Source organism: Carlito syrichta, unplaced genomic scaffold (assembly GCF_000164805.1).
Source record: "Carlito syrichta isolate Samal-C Ts95f unplaced genomic scaffold, Tarsius_syrichta-2.0.1 Scaffold311884, whole genome shotgun sequence".
NCBI classification, from domain to species: Eukaryota; Metazoa; Chordata; class Mammalia; order Primates; family Tarsiidae; genus Carlito; species Carlito syrichta.
In genome coordinates, this window is record NW_007255980.1 from 98,807 (window position 1) to 111,462 (window position 12,656).

The 12,656-nt window shown below is 46.6% G+C and overlaps 1 protein-coding gene across 1 annotated transcript; it reads right to left on the reverse strand.

The window, feature by feature from the left end:
- Window positions 1–973: 973 nt before the first annotated feature.
- On the reverse strand, window positions 974–3,438 carry CCDC184 (coiled-coil domain containing 184). The gene has a single exon (XM_008069249.2). It carries the CDS (start codon window positions 2,772–2,774, stop codon window positions 2,190–2,192), a length of 585 nt encoding a protein of 194 aa, XP_008067440.1. The 5' UTR covers window positions 2,775–3,438; the 3' UTR covers window positions 974–2,189.
- Window positions 3,439–12,656: the final 9,218 nt, after the last annotated feature.

Consider the following 12,656-nt stretch of genomic DNA (forward strand, 5'->3'; position numbering starts at 1 on the left):
TACAGGCGCGCACAACCACGCCCGGCTAATTTTTGATTTATTGTAGAGATGATGCCTCACCAAGTTGCCCAGGCGGGTCTCGAACCCACAGGCTCAGGCAATCCACTCACCTCAGCCTCCCAAAGCGCGGGATTACAGGCTGAGCCACCGTGCCCAGCTATGCACAAGACTTCTTAAAGAGTCTTATATATTTTCCTCCACAACAACTTTTTATCCTCTTTTCACACATCCAGAAACTGTCTCAAGTAGTCAATCCAGTGTTGGAAATAAGATTCAAGCCCAGATCTGTGCCTTTAGAGCTCTTTCTACCACTCAAGCAGCAAGAACACACACACACACACACACACACACACACACACACACACACACACACACACAAACACACATGAAGCAAGGCACCCCAGCTCATTCTGCTCTCAAATTTTTTCCTGGGGCAGCCTTGGGAAATCTCCATTGCCCACGGGAGTAAACCAGAGCTGTCAATCTAAGCTCTCCGGGGAATACCTTGCCGACATTCTCCCCTAGAGGCCTGAGGCAGTTACTGTGGTTTCCTTTATGATGTGTCACTCTACACAGAGATCCCCGGCAATCCCTTCGGAACAATACCCTCTATCCCACTTCTTCCATGGAACAGGTGTCCTACCTGCCATTCCAGGAACCAGATTTGGAAATCATTTCCCAGGGACCAGATGCTTCATTGAAAAGAAGTCTCTTGCATATTTGTAGTTCTGTCTGTTAAAAACCCATGTTAGTGTGGGAGTTTCAACACTTGCCCCCTCCTCTCCCTCCCCAGTTCAGCTCGAAGTCAAGGTCCAGGACAGAAGGGAAAGCAATCAGAGTTGGCAGTGCCTGTCCCAACCAAGGCAGAGAAAGTCGACTCCTTGGAACTGGAGGTGAGGAGAAAGGAGGGAAGGCATGGTCCCGGTAGTTCCCGCTAACCCCACCCTGACATCCCTCTAATACCAGTCAGCAAGAGGGGAGATGACGCCTTTTTATTAAGGGTTAACACCAAGGAAAGCATTGAGAAGGAATACACAAAGGAGGAGGAAGGGCACACAAAGTCACCCCTTGCGGTGGGAGGGAAGCACATCAGTAAAGGAACCTCAGGACAGCCACATGCTTCATGCCCTGGTTGGGGAAGGTGGGAGGGGGAAGCGCCATGATAGCTTGGAGCTCACAGAAGGGTCTGAAGTCCCCCGAACCTAACACCAGAGCCACAGCCCTGCCCCTCAGGGCTCACACACTACTACACAAGTGGACAAACATAACACACACAAGACATTATGGAGGCAACACCGAGAGGCAGTGGCAGGGACATATTGACAGAAAAAGGAACTGAAGTTAAGCAGGTGTAGCCAGGAGAGACAGTTTTTGGCTGTAGCCCCAAGAGTCCCTCAAATGTCCCCTAAATCTCGGCTGTTGCTGAGCACCCCCGAGTCTCTGCCTGTGAACTGGGCTCTTTGTTTTCTAAGCCCCATGAGTGGAAAAGCAATCCCAGATGAAGTCAGTGACAAGGCAGGATCCGCTCTGCATGCAAAATCCTAGAGGTTGAGCTATTATGTCTTCATGCACATTCATAGCCAGCTCCTCCCAGCCCGGGGCCCTTGGAACCCCATTCACCCAGATTCCTAGGGCTGCAGTTCCCTCCTCAAGCTTCCTTTACCAATCAGCAGCCGCAGAGATCTGTGAGGGGGAGAGGCTTCTGCAGAGCACTGAATATCTTGGGTTTCAGCAGAAGGGTAAATTTCCTGTTGCCAGAACAGAATACCCTCAATTCCTTAGTTTCTAGGTAAATTGTTAGAGATTATTTGCCATAGTCCTAGATAAGTCCTTTTTCAGAATAGAAAAAGCAGGATTTTATTTACACAATTCAGGGGTTCTCCTGTTGCCTGGGAAGGGGGAAAAGGCAGGGTAGGGGATGGATGGGAGTCCGGAGATGGGCGCTTCCTCTCCCGGAACCTCACCTTTCCGCAGTTTGCTATGATTCTCTTGGCTGGACAGAAAGAATTCTTAATGCTCCCAAAGTCCTTCACCTTAACAAATCCTTCCTCGAGGGAGTCTCTCTCTGCCTGCCCCACAAGAGCAGCTGTCGAAGTGAAGCATGCCGCACCGCGCCGTTCAGTCCCCTCGCGTCATGCCCTCGGAAACCCAAAGCCAGCCCGGGAGGGTAGTGCCCGCACGGAGTCCCCTCACAGGGAGGCCTCGCCCTCCAGTTGCAGCAGGGTAATGTCGGGCAGGTCGAGGGGCTCCACAAGTGGCCCTTCCCCCCCAAGGAGACCAGCACAAGGGCTCTCGGGGCGCTCACGGTGACTGGTGGGTGTGGAGGGGCTGGGCGTCTCCTTCTGTTCTTCGTCATCCTCCTCGTCCTCGGGCTCGCGACCCAGCAAGCCGCTGTCCCCGATCCCAGGCGAAGGGGTCTCCGGCTCTTGGGGGTCGCCGGGGAAGCTCCCCTTGCTGCCGACCACGCCCAAGCCGCCCTGGCGGGGCGCTGTGGTCATAATCTGGCACATGGAGACGATGGCTCGCTGGTTGGCGCACACGTCGTCCGAGAGCACCTGGATGTGCGAGGCCTGCTCGTCCAGGGCCCCCCTCATGGCTCTCACGTCCTCAAACAGAGCCTGCAGCTGGGCCTTCAGGTGCTCCATCAGTTCCTTCATGCCGCCGTTGTACTCCCCAGAGATCACGTCCCCCACGGCCGGCACGGTGGACACCTCCAGGGGCGCCGGCATGTCGCCGCCGTCCTTGGTCATGATCTCCAGCAGACCGTCCTCCATTGAATGGCAGAAGCGGGTGGCGGCGGCTCTGGGTCGCGTCCAGCCCGGCCTCCGGGGTGGGGGAGGGGTGTGGAGGGGGAGAGGTCCCGGGAGGGGCAGGGAGGAGCTGAGGGAAGAGGAGGCTCCCGAGAGGGGCGGGGAGCCGACGTGAGAAGAGTCCCGGGTGGAGGCAGGATCGGGGGAGGCCGGGGAGAGGCGGCGGGACGAGGACCCGGTGCGGGTCCCAGAGCCGGCGTCTCTTGGGCTCGCCCCGGGACGACGGTGCCCTGCCCTGCCTCGCCTCCTGGGTTGCACCCGTGTCAGCGCCGCCCCGCGGGCGCCACAAGCAGCGAGTGCCCGCCGGTTTCCTGGGTCACAGAGGCGCTGGCGGAGGGGCCCGGGTCGCCGCTGATGCCAGCAGCGCGTCGGGCTCGGGACTCCCCCAGGCCATTAACTGGCAGCACCCGCGAGTGAGGCTGGAGCGGCAGGGGCGGGTCTCCCAGCGCTGCCGCGGATGCTCCTCTGTTTCCAAGGCGACGCACGGCACGTAAATGACGTGTGTCTCCATGGTAACCAGGAAGTGGAGAAGAAAAAGGGGAGACTGGTTGGGAAGCTGCAGTGGGGCTCTGGAATCTGGACCTGCGGGTGGGGCGGGAAGGGAGGGGACGCTGCAGTGGCCTCAGCCGAGGCTAGAACGAGCGTGTGGCCGCAGTTTTGACAGGGAAGCATGAGAGGGCAGTTTGTTGCATAAACGTTCAAGTCCGGGAGGGATCATCCCTCCCCTAGTCTGGGTATGAGACAGGAGGGATTTTCACCAGCCCGCATTCCCTTCTCAGAGGATGGCGCTGGAGCCGGATCCCACTTTCCTGTCCTCCAGCGGTCCGCAAGGGAAGTGGTGAGGGTAGAGAGGCTGAGGCCGATCATCCCAGACCTGAACTGGGGCGCGGTGGCGCTCTGGAGCCGGCCCGCCGGGCCTGGCGGTGCAGAGGCAGGGAGAGGGCGCTACGGAGGTTTCTGCCTGTCCCTTCGGCTTCTGCAGTCAATCAGCCCTCTTGCTATAGAAAGCACAGGAGCTGGGGGAGGATGGGATTCCTTCCCCTAGGGGTCCAAGCCACTTCTACCTAGGTCACTGGGAGTTTGTCCAGTACGGTGAGGCCAAGTACGTCAGTTTTGGGAATGAAGGCTCCATAAGAGCAGAGACTTTTGTCTCCCCTTCACCCTCCATCACGGAATCCCCAGCTCCTAAAATAGTGCCTGGCACCTTTCAATTTATTTGTTGAAGGAATACTTTAGCAAGAACCACCAAGTCCCGTCCTCTCATCAAGAACTCCCCAACCCATACGTAGTGGGTTTTGAGAGACCTGAATTCAGTTTTGCCTCTGCCACTTATTATTTTAGAGACCTTGGCTAAATCGTTTTCCTGATCCTCTAGAGGATTGGACTGGATAATCAAAAATATCATTTCTAACTCTGAATAATACTCTGCATCAGCTCACAGGTGAACAGGTAAACTGTTGACAGTTGTGTGGAGGGGATAGATGGGGGACTGTGTGTGAGGGTAATTCCCCTCTCCCAAAGGGCCAAGTTCAGAAGTACACTGGATGTCTCCAACCTTTGTGACAACTCCTTTCCTTGTATGAGGGGTGAGCAGGAAGGGAGGAAGAAAACACTGGATCTAATAGTGTTGACACCAGATTGGGAAGCAGTTAGTACCTGGCGCATACGAATTAATAATGACCCTAGTAAATTGAGGAAGCCAAGTGATCAGAAACCAAAAATGAAATTCATAAGAACAAATAAATCTGGGGAAGAAAACAAACTCTATCACTTTAAGATAGAGAAGAGCTAGGTATCAGTGTTTTTTGTATACTGGTGGTTCAACAACAAATGTGTTGAGGTTTCCCTGGTTATGTGCTCAGTGACGAAGAGTGAGACTGGCCCAGGGAAACTTTTGTGGCACTAGAGAACTGTTTAGCCTATGCCTGTTTTGCTGCTATTAAAATAGAAACCGATTGGGAATATTCTAAATGACAGCAGCATCATGTTTAAATGATCCAAAGTACTGCTGATATAATAAAGTAGCCATTGGAAATATGATTTCCCAAAATAAGTATATGAACAAATTAAAAACCCAACAGAATTGTATTTTCTAAAACTAATGATTCAATCCTATTTGCTTGTTTGCTTGCTTCTTTCCTTCCTTCCTCCCTTCCACAAACTTTCGGCACTCTCACCTTGGTTGTCACTCCTGCCTCTACCATGTACCCCACAGCTGGTTAATAATGCCTTAGGTTATTCCTAAAGCTGTGGGTCAGAAAAGGACAGAAATACTTTTCCTTGGTTTTCCTAAGCATAGCTGAAGTTGGCTGATATTTACAAAAAGTGTTTTTAAAAATACAGAAAAACTAGAAAGAGAGACAGGACACCTAAACAGCTGAGCTTACAGAGCACAAAATTCTGATTATACTGCAGCAACCATGTTCTCAGGGCTTTTGGGTTCAACCCTGCTATTCATCCTTCCCAGAAGAGCCCTGCTATAGCCAGAAGAGACTGGCACAGCTTTCAGGCTTTCTGCCTAAATCTATTATTTCATATCTCTTGACCAGCACTTCCCATGGAAAGTTTCATCCCACCAGTGCTCTCACCCTTCAGGTGAGTCCCTGCCTTCTACCTGCAAAGAGTGGCCCTGTTCCCAGTGTAAGGCCTCTCCTCTTTGAAATCCCATAAGCTTACATTAAACGTAGCCCACATACAGTAGTAGCTGGGCTATGCCATCATACAGGGCCCTTTGCCATGATTGTTGAGGATATCATGTTATGTCAAGGCTTTCAGCATAAGAGTGCATCATGCTGCCCAGGTGCTGGTCATGAAGTCCACTGAGAGTACAGGGGGTCTGAGCCCAGAGGGAGGAGGAATCATTGGAGAAGCAGGAAAGACCATGGGAAACATCTGCAGAGATCAAGGGGTGTGGCTGATCCAGTCAAGTTCCAGGTCAGACATATGACAGCCAAGGGTAGGTGGGAACTGGGGGAGTAGATCAGTAGCAGGAGTTGAAAATATAAGGAGGAGATGTTGGTGCATCAGATACAAAACCAGATTATTTCAGGAATTCTGTGTGAGAATGAGACAAGGGAGAAGGGTCTAGTCTCAGGAAAATAGGAGGGACAGAAGCAGAGAGCAAAATACAGCCTCAGGCAGCTAGCTGGGTTATAAGGCTGGGACCTCTGAATACCAGTGCCCTAGAGTTTGTCGTACGGGTCCATTTCCAAGCACAAAGAGGTTAGATGGGTATCCCAAACATTCTAACAGAGTATTCAGAAGAACTTCTATAGAGTAAGAGAATATAACTCCCTACACATTTTTCTGCTTCCTGCCTTTCACGTATCATCTGGGAATTACCTTAGCTATTTTATTCCTTAATCCCAGTCTCACCAGACCATGGGAGAGGCGAGGGAGAGACCCCATGCTGCTTTGATGTGGGTCTCTATCAGGTACAACTAGTTCCAAACATTATGTTCTCACTAAAATTGTGATTCTGAATAGCCTCTGCTATTTTCCTCTATCTGGTATCTAGTTTATCTCCAGTTTCTGTGTCATATAGCTATTGTACTTTTTACACTATAAGTCCCAATGAAGATACTTGCTTGGCTCAGGTCTAGAGCAATGATCTAAAACAAGGCACAGCTGGCTTCTGAACCTTGGGTCCAAAATCCCAGACAATATCCCCCAAATGTAATTTTTAAGAAGCTTAGCTGCCTTGTGGCCCATCTCAGCACAATATCACTTTCAAAAGAAACACATCCAATAGCCAAAAAGAATTAGAAAGCAATTTAGATTTTTATTACAGTCTCTGGGAAAACTCTAAAGGGGTTTACATTCTCAGCACAGAGCAAAACATCTTGAACTCTCTCTCTCCTTCTCTACTTGTCTCACATATTACGGCATAGCTGTTGCTGCTGGTCTCTCCCCTTTTGCCCCAAACACCCCCCAACTTTCTCTCAAGGCTAGCCTGGTTATCTCACTCCCCTGCTCTCATTACTTCTTGGTTGTATTATTTTTCTTTCCTTCTAATGTAAATTAGTCTAAACTTGGTTTCAGTTCCTTTGAGTCTGTCCCTCAATTTCCAGTCTGCGAGAGCAACAGGAGCCCCAGGGGTCAATTACAAGTGTCTTCTCAGAAGAGAAAGAGACTGAGAGGCTGAGAGTACTCATATTGCAGTGGGTATTGTCTGTCACAAGATTTGCTCGACACCAGAGAGTGGTTTGCCTGGTGTTTTGACCAATCTGCTTTCCTCATCTCCTCCGTGCTTATACAGAGAAAAGGGGTAGGGTGGTTTGCAAGGACCCTGGGGCCCTGTGATCCTGGTGAGGGACTTCCAACTGTCCACACCCTCAAGAGTCTTTAGTGCCAAAGACAGCCATGCAGTGAGTCACACACTGTCCCTCCCATAAGGCCTGAGCTGGACTTCCAATTGCTTGATTGGTGACCTCAAACTATTTTTTAGGAGTCTGTAACGTCATCCTCACTCCCTTCTTTCTCTTCCCTATTGACTTTACCGAGAGCAAGAATTACAGGGGGGCCTCCACTAAACCGCCACTGAAAGTAACTCCTCATTCCAATTAAACCAGTTTTGCTGGTGTCGACCCAGCTCCCTTTTCTGTACCGCCCATGGCAGCAGCTTCTCTCACCTCATTACCTGCAGAGGCTTTTTCCCCCTTAGCGCATGCTCTAACATGTATTCTATGCCACTGTGACATGACCAGTCGCAGTCCAAGTTGGGAGTAGTTGGTCACAGTCACAGAAGCATTCAGAACTCTGGAGCCACCAATGATCCTGATTCAGGGCCTCATGCAAATTCCATCCTCACCATATATTTTTTGCCCCCAGGAAGTTGCCGTTTCTGGAACAGCTCAGAGTCTGGCTTGGCCCCGAGCCATAATCCTCATCAGGCGCCACATGATAACAGAATTTCTGGTCTGATGGGGGCAAATTTCTCCCAGAGTATCAGCCTAATTTGGAGGAAATTACACCTAAATATCTAGGATAGGGTAAGGCCTGTTATGTGTGCTACAAACTTCCCTCCTACTGAAGGTATTTTTAGAAATTGAATGTCCCTCAAAACTGACTTATACAAACTACCAGGCCCCTTCTAGCCTGTCACAGTTTGAAGAAGTCTGTGGTATTCTATTCTAGCTAATGCATACACTCTTGTAGAGCAATGATCTAAAACAAGGCACAGCTGGCTTCTGAACCTTGGGTCCAAAATCCCAGACAACTTACTAATGCGTCTAGTTATGCTCTGTCCATCCCCTCTCAGAGGCCCCCAAAATAGTATAAAAAGCGGTTTCTACCATTTCCCTTTTGCTCCCAAGGGCCAACAAGGTACTGTCTGTCAGTTATAATTTAGCAGCCACTGAGAGGGTGCATCTTGTTTTCACTGCACAGACACAAATGAAGGCTACATTAGTATTTGTGATGATACCATAGACAAGGTTCCCCAAATGCAATTCATGTCTTCAAAGTACTGCAGCACTGCTGGATCTAGGCAGAAGTGACAACAAGGACCCTATCCCCAACTTTTCTGCCCAGACCTTGAAGCCCATTTTAAGAAGTTTTGCAGGAAAATAACTCCATTTTCTATGCCCAACCACATGTTCACAGTTCATAGGGACAATGTCTGTTTTTGTTTATTTTAAGGCACAAGGATCCCCTTCGTTCTGCAATTCTCCAATTCCTTCACTTTATTCTTCTCCACATCTGTTATATCCTATATTTTTATTTATTTACCTGTTTGTTGTCTTTCAGCCCCAACTAGGGTATAAGATCAGTTGGGTCTGGAGTTTTTTGTTCACTGCCGTATCTCCAATACCTGGAGTTTTGTTTTGTTCATTGCCGTATCTCCAGCACCATGTGCCTAGCACATGGTAGATGCTCAATAGATATTAGTAGTCTATATGAATGAATTAAGTCTGAATCTATACCTAGAAAATAAACATCTCCCTTTAGGACATGTAAACTGCAGAACTCTAACTCTGCCTTATCTTTGAGGGAATTTTAGTTTTTTTTATTTTTTATTTTTATTTTTTAGTTCCAGCCATCTACTTGGTAATCAATGGTTTATATATATTCACATATTTAAGAGGACCTTGTAGTGGTCTTTCTTGAACCATGAACACTTACCTCAGAGACATATAGGAGTCTCCATCTCTTAAAAAAACAGAAAAGTGCCTCCACTTTGAAATGAGAGCTGTCAGTTTTTACTCACACACTCTAACTCCCTTTGCTTATATTCTACCACAATCCCCATCAAAGTCCCAGAGACACTGAGACTGAGTTTGGTCAGAACCCAAGGTCAAAGAAATCCATGCTCTCTGCTTCCCTCAATGTTATTTTAGAATGGGATGATGTCTTCATACTGTGTGCCAGAAACAGTTTCAAAAAAAGTACCTTGTTACTGGTTATAAGACTGGTAGCTAACTGACAAAGGGGATATTATAAATGCAAAGATTACTCTGCTCTAAAGCTAATGTTTCTCTTTCCTTTGGCACCCTGAATTGGTAGACTGTAGTGATTGAGGGTAATGTTAGCACAGGGTATTTTTGCTGTAATAAAATTGAGTCCTTTTTGTCTCTTGTTTGTACCCTTCCCTGCTTCTGTTCTAAAACCAAACCAAGCACACACAAAAAAACCCTCAGTGATCAAATATATATCAAAAGCTATATAAAGATCAGTCTTTCCAGGTTAGTAAAACTAAATTAAAACCAAACATCAAACATGGATCAGAAAAATAATATTCTGGGAATTGAAGTTAGTCTCTAAACAACTTGAGTGAGACAATTTCAATAAGGTCTTGTTATTCTCCACAGTGTTGTCTGGGTCCCCAAGAAACAGAAGGAAACAGTGTGTGAAGCTTACTGGTGACTGCCCAGATCAAATGAATTAAACTGGGGCTAGATTCTCCTTAGAGGGTGATCCCAAGTCACATAGTCAATCTCTTATTTATCCCAACTCATCCATCACTATATCACACCACCAGCTTCCAACTGCTTCTTATATTATTAAAAACTGGTTCCCTCTTTTCAATGGTATTAGTGGCTTTTGCTACTCCAGCAGAACAATGAATAGCACCAAAGACACCTCCAGGTGCAAAAGATAACAAACTGCCCACAATTTCACATTATTCACGTTGAAATTTCTGATGTTTACATTGCAGCAAGGTCTGTGAGATATAGGTTTCTCTGCTTCATACATGTGAACTGTTTTTAGAGTGTTGGCAGACATTCCCCTCAGAAAAGAGTGCTTGTGGAGAAAGGCTCTAAAGATGGAAATGGAACATGAAGATAATGTCATTTGAAACCTACAGCCGTCATTTTGAGACTTAATGTCTATGGCAGAAAGGAAATAACAGAGCTGTGAGAGAAGGAAAAGCTAGAAAGAATATCTCAATGGATTTTTAACTCTGAGACAAGCTAGCATTATTCTCCATGTCCACTATGAGGGCAAGATGCAGGATGAGGCATCTAGGCAAGATTTCTTAAAGAGCTTCTTGAAGATGATGAGCATGTGAGAGGAAGAAGTCTAAATCTCCTTCCCAGGAGGCTTCAAAAACCAGAAGAGAGTCTTACTTGTTTAAACTTAGCTTGGGAAGAAATAGACTTATTTACCCCCGAGACCAGCTCTGTGGTATTTCAGCAATCCAACCACCCACATTTTAACCACAAACCAAAAGTTGAAAGAGTCCTGAAGCCATTGGATGTTTTTCACAATAGGAAAACTACCACACTCTCTATTACTCACAGATACTTCTCTAATCCATTCCCGTCTCCCCACTGCTGCAAGCAAGGCCATATCTCAGGCCTTTGCCGTCTCATGCCTTGCCTTCTCTTCCTCTTTCAGTCTTTCTTCTGCCCTTCCCTCTCTCTCTTGCCTGTGCATCCATCTCCTCAAAACAGAAGAATCTACCTAAAATTCCAGTTTGAACTCTGCCAACCTAAAACTCTAGTTTGAACTCTTTCACACCTCAGTTTAAAACGTTCCAGAGGCCAAAACCTTCAGCCTCATTGTTTCATCACTTTCTGCCTTGGTGCTTCCCCTAAAATTACACAAATCTGAGTGTACTTGCCACACACCCAGCCTGTATATTATTGTTCATGCTGGTTTCTATGCTTTAAATGCCTTTTTTAAAACTTGTCTTTTCAACTTTTATTAATTGTGAAATATAACACAAATACATAAAAGTAAATAAACATAGGAGGAGGAACCAAAAACCTGGAATTTATAAAAACTGTATATTTATTCTTACATGTTTAAACTTCAGTCATCTTCAAAGTACTCTCTGTTTGATGCAATATACCCATCAAGACACTTTTCCACGGCTCAGAATGGTTTTTGAACTTGTCGATTTTGATGCCTTTTAGTGCTTCTGCCATCTTTTGCTTCACCTTTTCCACATTGGCAAAATGTTTCACTTTAAGGACTTTTCTCATCCAGGAAAACAAACAAACAAAAAAAGTTCCTTGGGGTGAGATCAGGTGAACAGGAAGGGTAGGGCATGGGGGTCATGCTGTTTTTGGTGTGGGCAAGTGCACTGGTAAATCATCCATCATAAAATGAGCAAGCATGATGAAAGAAACTCCGAAAAAATTTCACTGAAGCCAAACACAGCCTCTCACAACAATGCTAGCTGGTACACTAATGCCAATGGGTTCTAGAACACTTACCTAGTGGGGGAATTCTATACGACAAAGGCCCAACCTCCAAACCTCCAAAAGATAATTCTGAGTTTTGTTTTTTTTTTTTTTTTTTTTGTTCCTCCCTCGTACATGTAACCTTTAATGAATAAAGGTTATGCCTATGTAGTAATTACTCAGGTCAAGAAACAGAATATTAGCCGGGCTCGGTGCTTCAGCCCGTAATCCCATGCTTTGGGAGGCCAAGGTGAGTGAGTTGCCTGAGACTGAGGGTTCGAGACCTGCCTGGGCAACTTGGTGAGACCTCATCTCTACAATAAATCAGAAAATTAGCCGGGCGTGGTAGCGCACGCCTGTAGTTCCAGCTACTTGGAAGGCTGAGGCGGAAGGATCCCCGGAGCCCAGCAGGTCGCGACTGGCGTAGCCGGGAGCGTGTCACTGCACTCCAGTCTGGGCGACAGAGTGAGACTCCAACTCAAAAAAAAAAAAAAAAAAAAAGAAACAGAATATTACAAACATCTCTCCCACTTCCCCCACCCCACTCTCTCCCTAGAGTCAAAGTCTGACTACTATCTTGATCCTCATGACAGTAATTTTCTTGCTTCTCTTTAAGTTTATACATTCCTAAACAATATGATATAATTTTGCTGGTTGTTGAACATCATGTGGTTGGAATCACAATTTATTATTTTAAACTTTATATGAATGGAATACACTATTTGTGTGTGTTTCTTGCTTTTTCTGCACAACATTATATGTGCAAAAGTTATCAACGTTGTTGGGTTAACTGTGGTTTGTTAATTGTCATTGTTCTACTGTATTCCATTGTATAAACCTACTGCACTGTACTTATCTGCATTCTGCTGTTGATGGACATTTCAGTTATTTTCATATTTAGACTATCACTAGCAATGTTGCTATGAATATTCTAGCAGATGTCTCATGGTGTACATAGCACGAGTTTTTCTAAAGTTTGTATACAGGGCTGAATTTTCTGAATCATGGAATATGCTCATCTTCAACTCTGCTAGAGAATATCAAATTGTTTTCAAAAGTGGTTGTAATAATTTATAATCCACCAGTAAGCTAAACATTCTCCATACTTCACATTCTCTCCAGCACTTGATATTGCTAGACTTTTAATTATTGATTTGGTTTTTGATATAACCCCAAGTGGCTAGAACAATGCTTGGCTCATACTAAACACATATTA

Excerpts from the sequence above, each read along its gene's own strand:
- CCDC184 (XM_008069249.2), bottom strand. The coding sequence starts at position 2,774 with ATGGAGGACGGTCTGCTGGAGATCATGACCAAGGACGGCGGCGACATG.